The 12,503-nt window shown below is 43.2% G+C and overlaps 1 protein-coding gene across 1 annotated transcript; it reads right to left on the reverse strand.

The window, feature by feature from the left end:
- Positions 1 to 7,806: 7,806 nt before the first annotated feature.
- LOC130140834 (uncharacterized) lies at positions 7,807 to 8,659 on the reverse strand. The gene is made up of 2 exons (XM_056321362.1): positions 8,436 to 8,659; positions 7,807 to 8,325 (listed from the first exon to the last, which is right to left on the reverse strand). The coding sequence occupies exons 1-2, from the start codon at positions 8,608 to 8,610 to the stop codon at positions 8,090 to 8,092; spliced, it is 411 nt and encodes a 136-aa protein (XP_056177337.1). The 5' UTR covers positions 8,611 to 8,659; the 3' UTR covers positions 7,807 to 8,089.
- Positions 8,660 to 12,503: the final 3,844 nt, after the last annotated feature.

Raw genomic sequence — 12,503 nt, forward strand, 5'->3', positions numbered from 1 at the left:
CACACCACAGCTATATCTTCTAGCTTTGGTTCCTCAATTGTCGAATCAACTACTGCCGCTAGAAATCCTTGACACCCTTCATCCAATAACTTAGTCACTTCCAGTGACGAAATTCAAGGAATCGAGATTCCTCCTCGATTTCCCACAAATTTGAATCTAGGATGTCCAACTAAATTAAATTGGTGCACCCTGCTACTACAATCCATTACAGCCCTCTGCTTAGTCAACCAATCCATACACACAATCACGTCGAAATCAAACATAGGTAGAATAGCCAAATCTATTCTTTCTTTTACATCACCAATCACTTGCATTCTCTTGCAGTTGGTACACCGCTAAAGTTACTTTTTCTTCATCTGTGCACCCCAGCACCTCAAAAGCCTTTTCCAGTTCCTCCACCCAAAGTGACGCAGTCTCAAGGTCACCTTTCCCAGTAAACTTCGGAGGTTTCAATTTCAAAAACTGTTCCACTAATTGAGACATCTGTCTATTCACATTCACTTGCCCTTGACCCCGATTCTCATTATTACCATTAACCATAGCAGCTGCAGCAGCCTCAGCGGCTTGGGCAATAGTGGCAGCTCGTTCCTGAGCCTGCTGTCCCATCAGATTTTCAATCTCTTCTAGGGTCCTCATGACCGCATCCATTCTCGGATCTCCTACAGGTTGGGCTTGCGAACTTGATTGGCCTCTTGTCCCTCTACCTCTCGAACTTATCATCACAGGTTTCTCACTACTCACCTACCTACTATAATTCCATTAAGGAATTAAAGATCTAGGCCAACTATACCAGTCTATGGTCCTAGGCAGTGAATTATCTCGATAATTCACATAACAAACAATCAATCACAAGCAACACAAGCTCACAATCATCAGGGTTCGTGCACTTACCTCAGGTTCAGACACACCAGCAATTCAACCGTTAAAGCACTCAATTCACCCAACAATCATAAAAAACAATCCGGAGATACGTGTAGCACTAGACACACCTATGACTTACTAAGGTCTCCCTAGATGACTGCCCCAGAGTCTCCGCTCCTTATCACTCCAGGCTTCGACTAACTTGGATCGAGCAGACCTTGCTCTGATACCAAATCGGACGGGGATGTCACGCCCCGAACCACTATGAGCGCATGACACCCCAAGCTCGGTCGAATTAGTGCGACGTCCCAGGAAACGTCGCTGACCCAAACCAACATATCAGAGTCAAACACGGCGGAAACGAAAACATAAACCCTGACAATATAATCATGGGGTAATAGGGAGAGACAAATCACCAAACCACCAAGCACTATATTACACCGCGATATATACAATATCTATTACAATCCATCACAGCCAGCAACCTCTGCACCAACAACCGCTGATATCAAAAAGGGGCTAGCGGCATCGGGTAGACTAATACTACCACTAAAAAGGGGCGCCTCTCAAAACTGTCCAACCCCCTACTCCGCTTTAACTAACCTCTACGAGACCTAGGGGGAGTCCAATTAGGGTCAGAACCTTTAGAGTCAAGATCCGTCTCCTCAGCATCTACCCACTCCTCTGATGGCTCAGAATCTGTCTCTATCTCAATTGGTTCATCCTCAGACTCTGATTCTGCCGAGATTTCTATGGGGGGTTCCTCCTCAGGCTCCTTTTCTAGCTCCATCTCTTCGGGATCTTCCTCCTGGTCTTCTTCGGGGTCTTCTTCCGACTCTAGCTCCATGGACTCTTCCTCCGGGTCCGACTCTATCGGTGCTTGCTCTTGATGAGGCTCCTCGGGTATTGGTTCGAAGGCTACCTCCATCTGGTCTGACTCCAAGGGTGCAAATTAGTGCCCAGACTCCGCAAGACCGGTGCCTGTACTGGTCAACTCGCCATCGGGGGGAGGTATAGCCGACAGGTCCCAATCACCTACTCCATCGAATGGGACATCAAAACTTCGCACTGGCCCGAACTCGTCTAGCCCGTCTCGGAAGCACCATGCTACATAGGTATGGGGTTGCCATAACTATTCACCCACATCTACCCAAACTATACTGGTATGCTTAATCCAAGTAAAGTTCTCATCTATAGGGTACTCCAAAACTATATGATCCGTGTGCATCGGGATCCCAAAACGTTGTGGAGGAGGGATATTCATTGTCCCGGTCGGGGGTCTGAAATGGTTTGGTTTAACGACCATGAGAGACTTCTCAATAAGCAAAACCCTAAATCCCACCTAGGCTAACACGTATCTCTGGGCATGTTCGAGCACACAAATCACACAACTATCAAGCCAGAACAATAGCAGGCACAAATGTCTCACCTTGATACGCACGAAATCTTACATGCGAATTCAAGCATTATTACCAGAAACCGACACCATGTCACACTTAATAATGCCAATCAATCCATATCCATGCCAGCATTCGCATATCAAACACGACATCATATGATCCTCATTTCACTCAAGCACACGCATCCAATTCATTTCTGAACCGCGTAAACACGCCTCAGGTCCAAAAACTCGCCATCGATCTCTGACCAGCGTAAACATGCCTCAGGTCCAACAACACTTCTAAAGCCCGCGTCAAAACGCCTCAGGCTCAGTGTCTCTAGCCCGCATAAACGAACACGCCTCAGGCACAACACCATCTCTTTTTTTATAACACAACCCCCGTAACACGCATCAGGTTGAACAACACTTCTATAGCCCGCGTCAAAATGCCTTAGGCTCAGTGTCTCTAGCCCGCGTAACACGCCTCAGGCGCAACACCATCTCCTTTTTACGGCACAACCCGCGTAAAACACATCAGGTTGGCAGTATTCCAGTATAACCGGGCATCGTCCCGCGTAACACGCCTCAGGACAGGTTCAACTCCCCGCGTAAAATACATCAGGGATTATGTTATCACACGTGCACACATTTTACATGTATTATCTGGACCCCGCGTAAAAATGCCTCAGGGTATTTAATGATCGTGCAACACGTCGGGCACCCAATCACATGCCAATTTCATAAGACCAACTCGCACACGTCATTCGACATATACAGGCTACCCATAAGCCATGCTAACCCACAATTTTACCAATTTAATTTGCACGTGTATAATTTAACGCGAATTTTTGCATTTTAAGCCAAATTACACCACTCAAGGGCGTCGTACTCCTACCGACAACCCCAATCCAGCACGCGCCACATTTTGAACATAAACATGCACCAATTCAGCCACAATATGCACAGCAAGTCAACCACCACATAAAAATCACTATAACGGCACATTTAGGCCCGTTTTTCACGCAATAAATCACGATAATCATCCGTAATCATTTCGGATTACCTAATCAATCAATTCTAATCTCAATTCCACCTCAAAAACTATCACAATTCCATCCAAACCACTCAGCCAAATCAGTCCAACCATTTCTCTACGAATAACCCCTAAAACTCGCTAAAACGGGCCCGAACTAACCCGAAATTATCCGTTATGCTAGGCGAGGATCAGGATATCACTTACTTGTGATTCCAAGCAAGATTTGAGCACTACTGGGCGGCTGTACAGAGGAGAAACAGCAGCGGCGACGGCGTCACACGATGAGGGGTACCGGTGGCCACGAGCGTTGGCGAACAGCAGCGATGGGCTGCTGGCTTTCTTGGCTATGCTGGGCTGAGATGGGGGCTGGTGAGGGTGTTTCACGGTGGAAAACGTGGGAGAGATACGGCGGTGGCGGTGGCAGTGGCGGTGGTGGTGCGACACGGCGAAAGGGCGAGTGACGGTTCGACGGAATGGCGACGAACGGACGGAGATTGGATGGCCGATTGGCCAATTCACGTGAGGGAGATGAGGAGAGGGAGTTCTCGGCCAGAAGAGAGAGAGGGAGAGTTGAGCATGAGAAATGAGGGGAGAGAGAGAGAGGAAAAGAAAGAAAAAGAAAAGAAAAACCTAGTCTAGCCTACCCCCGAAAAATTACCATCCTACCCCTCTCTCTAATTTCTAATCGACGGCCACGATTCGTTCTTATCTTAAAATCGACGGCCCAGATCGATTCCCATCAAAATATCCAAGGGCAAAATTGGAATTTCATAAAAAGTGCAGGGGAAAAATCGTCCAAATTTTTTAATCTCTAAAGTTGGTATGAAATGACCAAAATGCCCTTCTCATATTACACTTGGTCTTCATAAAATCCCAGGGGCAAAACGGTCATTTTTCACTTCCTGTCAAAATTTCAGTTTTCTGACAAATCCGGACAAATCCGAGGCTGACCACGTTAATAACGATGTCGTCCAATTACTCTGTCATGACTTTCAAAATTTTCGATACCCAAACTCGATCTCTAATTAATGACTAACTCCAAATAATGCAACTTCAGCGTATCTCAAACTAACGGGTGGCTTTCGGGAAAATTCGTATATTCGACCCGTGGTCGATACTAAATCAAGCCACGTTTAAATTCACTTGAGCCATGGCGACCTCGATTGTTATATAATTGCAAGGATCAATCACTAGTTCTAAAGAACGCGATCGTTCGCAAATTTCGTATTCTGGCGAGGCGGAATCACCCGCGATCCAATTATACGGCATTCACAAATCGATCCATGACCATCCTTAGATCGGTCTATATTAGCCCAAAATATCACCTCGATAATCCTTATGGTCGAAAGTCAGTCCATGGTCAGGTTCTATGGTCGCGCGAATCTAGATCCCTAATTAGCCTTTCCCTACTGGTTAGTATCCCAAGAGTGATCAAGTCTGGGCGAGATTTACTACAAGTGCGTTATTGAAATTATGCATTTCATAAATACCAAGTGGGCCAAAATTTGGAATGTCACACGCTACCTCTGGCAAGGGCAGGAGCTTCGCCGACGGCTGGGCGAGGCCTGGGCGAGGTCGAGCCTCGCCCAACCATGGCGAGGGCGAGCCTTGCCAGTGGTTGGTGAGGCTCATTGGCCTCTGGCCGGTCGCCGGACCGGCGACAAGCTGGAGGAGAAAGGGTGGGGAAAGGAAAAAAAAAGAAAAAGAAAAGAAAAATTCAAAAAATTATTAAAATATTTTTAAAAGTTATCCATGTCAGCAAAATCCGATCAAAATTAGCCGGAAGGACTGAATTGATACAAAAAAAAAGGTTTAGGACTCAATTGGCACCAATGCAAAATATTTATGACTTTTTTTGACACTTTTCCCCCCAACTAGCAAAGCAACAAGACCACTGGATAGACTCAAAGTACTAAAAGTCTAAAATGGCAAGAATTCACATCTTATTTCATGTAGTGGATCGGTCATATAGTTAAGACACGCCCAGTGAGAGTAGACAAATGTTGCATGTTGCATGGTGTGTGTAGGAATCGATCTATTTTCGATGAGAAGGACGAATCCCAATTCAAATCCAACCGACTCCCTTTCCACGTTTTTGCTATCTGAAGTGTATTTTTGCCTATGATTAGAGCATGCGGCTTTGTTTGGTTTCTTAATTGGTCGCTACATCTTGGTTTCGATGTAGTTAATATTTCATTCTAATATGGATGTACAAAATCGGTTACGGATAACTCGCACTAGAGGCCTCTGTCATTCCTCATGATTAAGTGCAACTATGTTTTTTTTTCTTGGTTGATCTAAGTAACATTGCATTCATTTCCACATAAATATAATAGAGAAACAGCGTAGTCCAGCTACAAACCAAGACAAATCTCAGGAAACTTCAAAACAAAACAAATTGCAGATAAGAAGATGAATAATCACAATAAGGTTAGGAGTCACACGCTTAAAAAGCATATTTGTGACTTCTTTAAATCAAAATCGGTGGCCGATCACCAGATCCGTCTTCAGTAATAAACACATACCGAGATATCCATATGTTACTACAGCTTTCCTTTTGGCGGTGCGCGTATAGGTTCGGGATCCTTGACATCATCGCCGTTCAAATTAACAAGGTTGAACGAGTACATATTTGACACCTGAGAGAGTGAAACCTTTATGAAGGTCCTCCGATTTTCTTCGAAACAGGACTTGTATACCAATAAAACTTGACGAAAGCAAAACGCTGAAATCATAAGCGCGAAACATCCAAAATCTATACTATGTAGGGATAGAAATCTCTCCGAAATGGGAGAGAGAAACTTCCAGATTTAGATTAAATTAGAAGAGAAAAGTTCCTCAAAACAAGAGAAAAGCGAGGAAAAGAAAACAGAGAACTATACCAGCCAAAGGAAAAAGAGAAAGGGAGGGGAGGAGGAGATCTACCTGAAATCCTACCCTTCATGGAGATTAAAGAAGAATGTTGTGTGAAGATGAGAGGGAGAGGAGAGAAACCTATGGAGGAGAAGTGCGGCTAATGACTAAGCTGAAAAGAGGGAAAATTGTCCGAAAAAATCTTAAACCTATTATACGACGGCCAATTCAATCTTAATATTTTCAATCGCGCCAGTTTAGTCCTAAACATTTAGATGATTTGCCACTATTGTTCTTTTGGCTAATTTTGACTGGATATCTCTGATTTAACAGTTCCGTTAGTGTCAATTGTCATGCATGACACAGCCGGCATTAATATGGATGATTTTGCAATTCTTTTAAATTTTCTAAATCGAGCCTGGCCAGATCTAGTTAGGGCTACCCTTGCTTGTCTCGGCCCTCTTCGGCGGAGGAAAATAAGAAAAAAAGAAAAAAGAGAAAGCAAAGAAAAAAGAAAAGGAAAAATCATAAAATTTTAAAAAAATTGTAAAAACCATCTACGTTAGTACTAGTCATACCATGTAGGACGACTGGCGATACCGGACCGCTACGTCAGCAATTTCCTGTCAAAATTGGCTAAAATGGCTAAATTGGCAAATCGTTAAAAGATTGATGATTAAATTGGTACAATTGAAAAGTTTATGACTGAATTTATCGTTCATAGGGTTAAGACTTTTTGAATAATTTTCCCCAATCTATTGCGGCCTCTGGGCAAGCGTGCCTGCGAATCTTTTACATATTCTTTTGAATTTTATGTATTTGGGGGATTAATTTGGAAAAAAAAATGATAGGATTATGCAAGAACAAACTTTTTCTTTTCTATTGGAGACATTCCTTTAATAAATTCCCTATGAACTTTTGTAGTACATGTATGAAGGCGGCTGCCGTGCCGCGGATCTAAGGTCCCGACCTCGGGTCCAAGTTCTCCAGGCTTAGGTGACTTCCGATCTAGTGTTGCTCGAGTCTTGTCTTCCTTCGAAGAGAGAGCAGCGGGCGATGGTGGCGGGAAGCAGGGGACGACGTATTAAAGCATGGGGGAAGCTGGCCGCGATGGAGGTGGAGGCAAAGGGGCGAGGGAGACAGAAGGAGAAGCTAGGATTAATTCGAAATAGTTTTGGGAATAAATTGTTTTAAATCATAGAAATAGTTTGATTAATTCGAAATAATTGGACCAATTCAGTTATCTACTGTACAGGAACGTCATGTATCCTGTTAAAACGAAAATGTTGTTTTTAGCCATGTTTCTTTTTGCTTCATGAACATTCAGAGACACATTTATGACAAGTGAACCAGGAGAATAGGATTAATCTTCACGTTTAGCACGTTTTGGAACATGTGCTCTCACGAGGAAAAGCAAACAGGCTTCGCCAAGGTCCACTATAAAAAGGTAAATATAATCAACGAAGCAAAGACGTCCATTCTGCGGGAAAATTGTCCAAAAAAATTTAAACTTATTGTATAAAGTATTATAGCGATCTCTTCCTTCGGTCAGTAAAGAATAATACTTCACTATGCGTATTGTGTTGTTTTGATATGCTTATTAGCAACAATGAACAGTCTGATGAAATTTCAAAGTGATTGATTTCTTGTTCTAAAGAGGAACAAAAAAAATTAATTGCTAGATGAAAGAGCAAGACATTATGATATTATTGGCTTATTAAAACAACTACGGCGATGCCATGCAACAGATACTTAAACAACAGATATTACGTTTAGACAAGGAACAATTAATTGTAGAAAAAGAAATTAATCGCTTTAATTCCTTTCTCTGGTTCCCGATTATTGTCGTCCATTTTCTAGCTAGGGCAGAAAAGTAAACCTTATTGATTATCAGTCCTAACAAAGCACTCGAAACACGCCGAACCAAAGGTGATTGTCTAATCCTTCATTATCGTCGATCAACCTCGCAGATGGTATATGGGCACGGCGAAGAACTTCATCATCCCGGTGCTGCAGTCGTCGCTGTCGGACGAAGCAAAGTAGTAGAGTCTCATCCCGCTCAGATTCACCTCGACGCCGTCGCCGCCGCCGTCCTCGGTGCTCGCGATGAGCTTCGCGTCCTTGAAGTCGCACTTTATGAAGCTCCACAGGTTCGGCAGCAAGTCAACATTGTGGGGGGCCTCGTACTTGAACACTGCATGCGTATACTTCCAGTCATAAGTGCAGCTTAAACAATGAATAGATAGTTCAAGTTTTCATAGGTAATGAGGAACTTAATTAAGTGCACTTTCTCAAGTTACTTACCGAGTGTGTCGTTGATGTAAAAGGGGCTATTCTTGAGAGACCAGTCAGTGTAGTTGAAACCGGGACGCCAGTTTTCGGACCCTCCGACGACGATGCTTCTGGCCTCAGCCGCCATCACGGCGGAGAGCACGAGGACAAACGCTGGAAAGGCGTAACTGAATCCCATCTTCATCATCGAACAATCAACCCTATCGCTCGAATTATCACGAAAGATGGGAGAGCAAGTTGAGGAACTTGTGTTGCACTTGAGTTTCATCCAATGAGCTTTATATAGAGGAATTCCATGGAGAATTTCCAAAGGACAACTTTCACAAACCCCTCTTTTCCTCGCTTGCATTCATTGAAGACGGATCGATTCAAACTGGCATCAAAGCTGCGAATTCAATTCCAAGTTTTCGTGCTGCATGATTTTTTCAGTCTTCTCCGCCATCGCTTTCTCATTTCCTATTCACCTTCGTGGCCTCGCTTCTCGGCCTTCCGATCAAGAATAATGAAGAATGCTTTAAGGGGTGTGATGGTAAGTTGATTTAGTGGTTGACGAAGAAATGTTTTAGTAGTTTTTTGTGAGCTTAAGATGGTGAAGATATGATTATGGAGGCACTGAAGGCAAAGTGGGGTTTGGTGGACACGATTTGTGTCCCACGTTCCAACGGTCAAAGCAACGGTGCATGAGCGCCAAAATCGAACCATCGATCCGACCCATTTTCTAAACTTGGCCTGACTGGATTTTGAGACTCTCCTCCAAACCATCTGTTTTACCAGTAGTATAACAAAACATGCAATTATGACAATTTCGTAAGTATACTTAGCTTGAGTTAAGAAGCCCTAGGGATGACCTGGAACAAGCATGGTGTCTGTCGTGATTTGAACCCATAATCATGACTCGGGAGGTGCAATCTGCTTTTAATTCTTAAACTTGGCTAAGCCCTCGTGTTTCAATGTCCTTTCATGGCTAGCTATTTGGCTTTATTTGGTCAAGTTTTTCCAAGGTGCTTACGAGAAATGCAAAGGATTTCAGCTTAAAGGGTTTTGGGGAAATGCAAAAACTGTTTGGTTAACTGTGCTTTGGGAAGCAAATTTGAGGAAAACGTTGTTTGGTTACAAAACATTTGAAAACTCCTTTGGGTGACCAATTTAAACTTTTAATTTTTAATTTTTTAAAATTAGAAAAAACAATTACCACAATTTACACAATTTGAATATTAACGTATTAACAGATTTATAAATGTAAGAAAATCACATTCTTTTTCTGGTTAAAAAAAATCGAATTCCACGAATATAGCAAAATATCAAAAAATTCAACACATATGAGATTTTATGAAATCAATGCCAATCAAACTAAAAGTTTAAGTTATTAAATAAATGCGTGATTTATTATTTAAATATTCAAATAGGGTAATACTCAAGTGTGAGAGCGAGTAGGTGAGTCAAACACGGGATGATTAGCACCTGATGGTACGAGGAGCGGAACCAATGTCATATGCGTAGTCCGTGAACACATTTTCATTTCTTAATCACTATGCCAATCACATGACGTTTGTAGCATGCCATTCTTGGCCAAAGATTGTAAAAGGGATTCTACTTATTGCATGAAAAGCATTGTGACAAAAAAAGGCTAGGGAGATTGAAATGCTTTTCAACCCGTTTCATTTTAACATTTTGCCAATTGAGTGTATTCGGTTAATTTTAGGAGAAATCGCTTACATGTGTGCTATTCATCCTACGTGGGATGGTCAGCGTTGGCATTGACAACTTTTACAATTTCTAAAAAAAATTAAAATTTAATTGTTTTTTCCTTTCTTTTGGCCAACGAGGCCAGCAAGCTGTCGCCGGCCACTAGCGAGGGTTGTGGCCCTTGTTAGATCTTGTCAAGGGCCTCCTGGCTCATGGCTAGCAGGCGAGGGCACAAAGGCCCTCACCTAGATCTAGCGAGGGTCACCAAAAGGAAAAAAAGAAGAAGAAAAAAACAAAAAACAAAAAAATCAAAATATTATTTAAAGATATCCACATCAGTGCCGATCGACCATGCCACATTGAATGACTGGTGTCCAGTCAGCGATTTCTGGCCAAATTTGGCCGAATGAAATCAATTGGCAAAATGTGAAAATATTATGACTAAATTAGCCTAATCAAAAGGTTTAAAACTGAATTGGCACAAATACAATAAGTTGATGGCTTTTTTGGTACTTTCCCCCTCTTATTTATATTGGTAATTTTTAAATAAATTGGTAAATTATTTTTTGTCAATAAACGTGGCTAGCATTCCAACCACAGCGGCCGCACACATTGACAAGCAAGCAACCGAATCGTGGCTCGTCCGCCGATCGGTGTGGAAGTATCGTTATGTTCCGGTGAAGCATGTGGTTGTTCCACTAGTTAGTAGCATGTATGGCATGGTACTAGAGTCCATGAGGAAGGAAGCAAAGTGTAAACTTTGGGAGGGCTTACAATGGCAAAAGTGTTGGTGACCGGACCGGACGACCATATAGAGATTCCCGTTCTTCTTTATGTCGCATGTTATTATCGCACACTGGCATATGCGTGAGGGGATTCTAGCAATTACAAGTTGACGTTGAGCAAAGTTTCTTGTTTCTTTATAAGAATCCTTACTCAAACACCCCAAGCAAAATTCCTTACCAAAAAAAAAAAACACCCCAAGCAAAATTCATCGTAAACTCTTAACAGCCGTGGGATAGAAAAACGGTGAAGATGGCTAAGCAGTACTCCCAAGTCCCAAGTGACTAGGCAAACAGTGGTTGGATGGTAAATGGTATCCTCCAATTTGACGATGCAAGACACCGTCCACCCATTCCACATATCTAGCCCTCTTCTTTTCAGCTATCTCAGGGTTAGCTTCCATCTCGGCCAATAAGTCAGACCAGTCGAAATCGAGATCGGTAGACAAATGCCTCCATCTTCTGGAAAGAAGACGAGTCGCTTGTGCTTCTCTAGATGTCAAAAGAGACAATATATAGCCTATAACATCTCCGGGCAAACTGCTGATCCGATCCTTTTGGATCAGAGTTTCACCGAAAGAAAAACAAAAAAATCTGGAAATAAGACGGATGGAAAATAGGAAGCGGGAAAATTCAACAAACAAACGTAAGAAGAAAACTCAACTTCCTGTCAGAAACAACGAGATAAGGGCCAACTTTTGCTCTAGTGGCCAATATAATTCAACTGAAAATCCTCTATGGGGGTAATCTGTGAGGGAGAGAGTGAGGGTGCAGGGTGTTCATGCGACCGGTTCCGACCTCAAAAAACGAAACTTTACCTCGTCGGCAGATTCGGCTTCAGAATTAGAGCGGAGCCTCTTTGGAGCGACAGGGGGCTGTTTCGTCATTACGCGGCGTGCCTCGGAACGTTCCGAACTCGGTTTCGGTTGGCGCCCGGGGGGCGCGGGACCTGCGCCCCGCGTGTCCGGATCGGACTCGGCTTATTTCTGTTCATTTGTTTTTTTTTTTGGTGATTTAAGTGACAATGACATGATGAGTGGGGACTTACCATCGTGCTAAGGGCGTGGCATTACTTTCAAAATAATCATGATGATGATAGCAATAATTTGGTGTTCGTGATTGCGCTTTCCGATTTTGGGCAATAGGGTTCAAAAGGGAAAGCGCGCGATTTTACCGCGGAGGTGTCTGTCCGGCTTACTGCGGTGTGCCCGTGCGGGGGGACTTAAAACCCCGGCCGTTGCCCGGACTGGCCTAGAAATGCGGGCGTGCTCGCCTGGCTCACGATCCCGGCACTATTGTCATCGTGTGTGTGCCAGTGTCTTGGCTTTGTGCCATTGCCGTGTTTGCCAATACGATCCTAGGTGGCCGGTGCTGGCCTTAACAATAAAAAAAAGAAAAATAAAAGTAAATAAATATATTTAAAAAAGTCGAAATTTTTTTGGATTTTTCACGATTGGAAATCTATTCTTGGGACTATAGAACAGCCCGGTAGCACGGTACATGAAAGGCTGTTAAGAAACGTCACAAACAAAAGTCGTCCACATCTTGGGACGTCATGAAGAACCCTAGCGACGGAAAAAAGACGAGAAGGAGGAGGGTGAAAAAGTTGGGG

The sequence above is a fragment of the Syzygium oleosum genome, unplaced genomic scaffold (genome assembly GCF_021117445.2).
Source record: "Syzygium oleosum isolate NSW1041296 unplaced genomic scaffold, Sole_v2.1 Sole_v2.22, whole genome shotgun sequence".
Classification (NCBI taxonomy): Eukaryota; Viridiplantae; Streptophyta; class Magnoliopsida; order Myrtales; family Myrtaceae; genus Syzygium; species Syzygium oleosum.

Excerpts from the sequence above, each read along its gene's own strand:
- LOC130140834 (XM_056321362.1), bottom strand. The coding sequence starts at position 8,610 with ATGATGAAGATGGGATTCAGTTACGCCTTTCCAGCGTTTGTCCTCGTG. Across the intron at positions 8,326-8,435 it reads TTACATCAACGACACACTCG|TGTTCAAGTACGAGGCCCCC; the intron begins GTAAGTAACTTG and ends ATACGCATGCAG.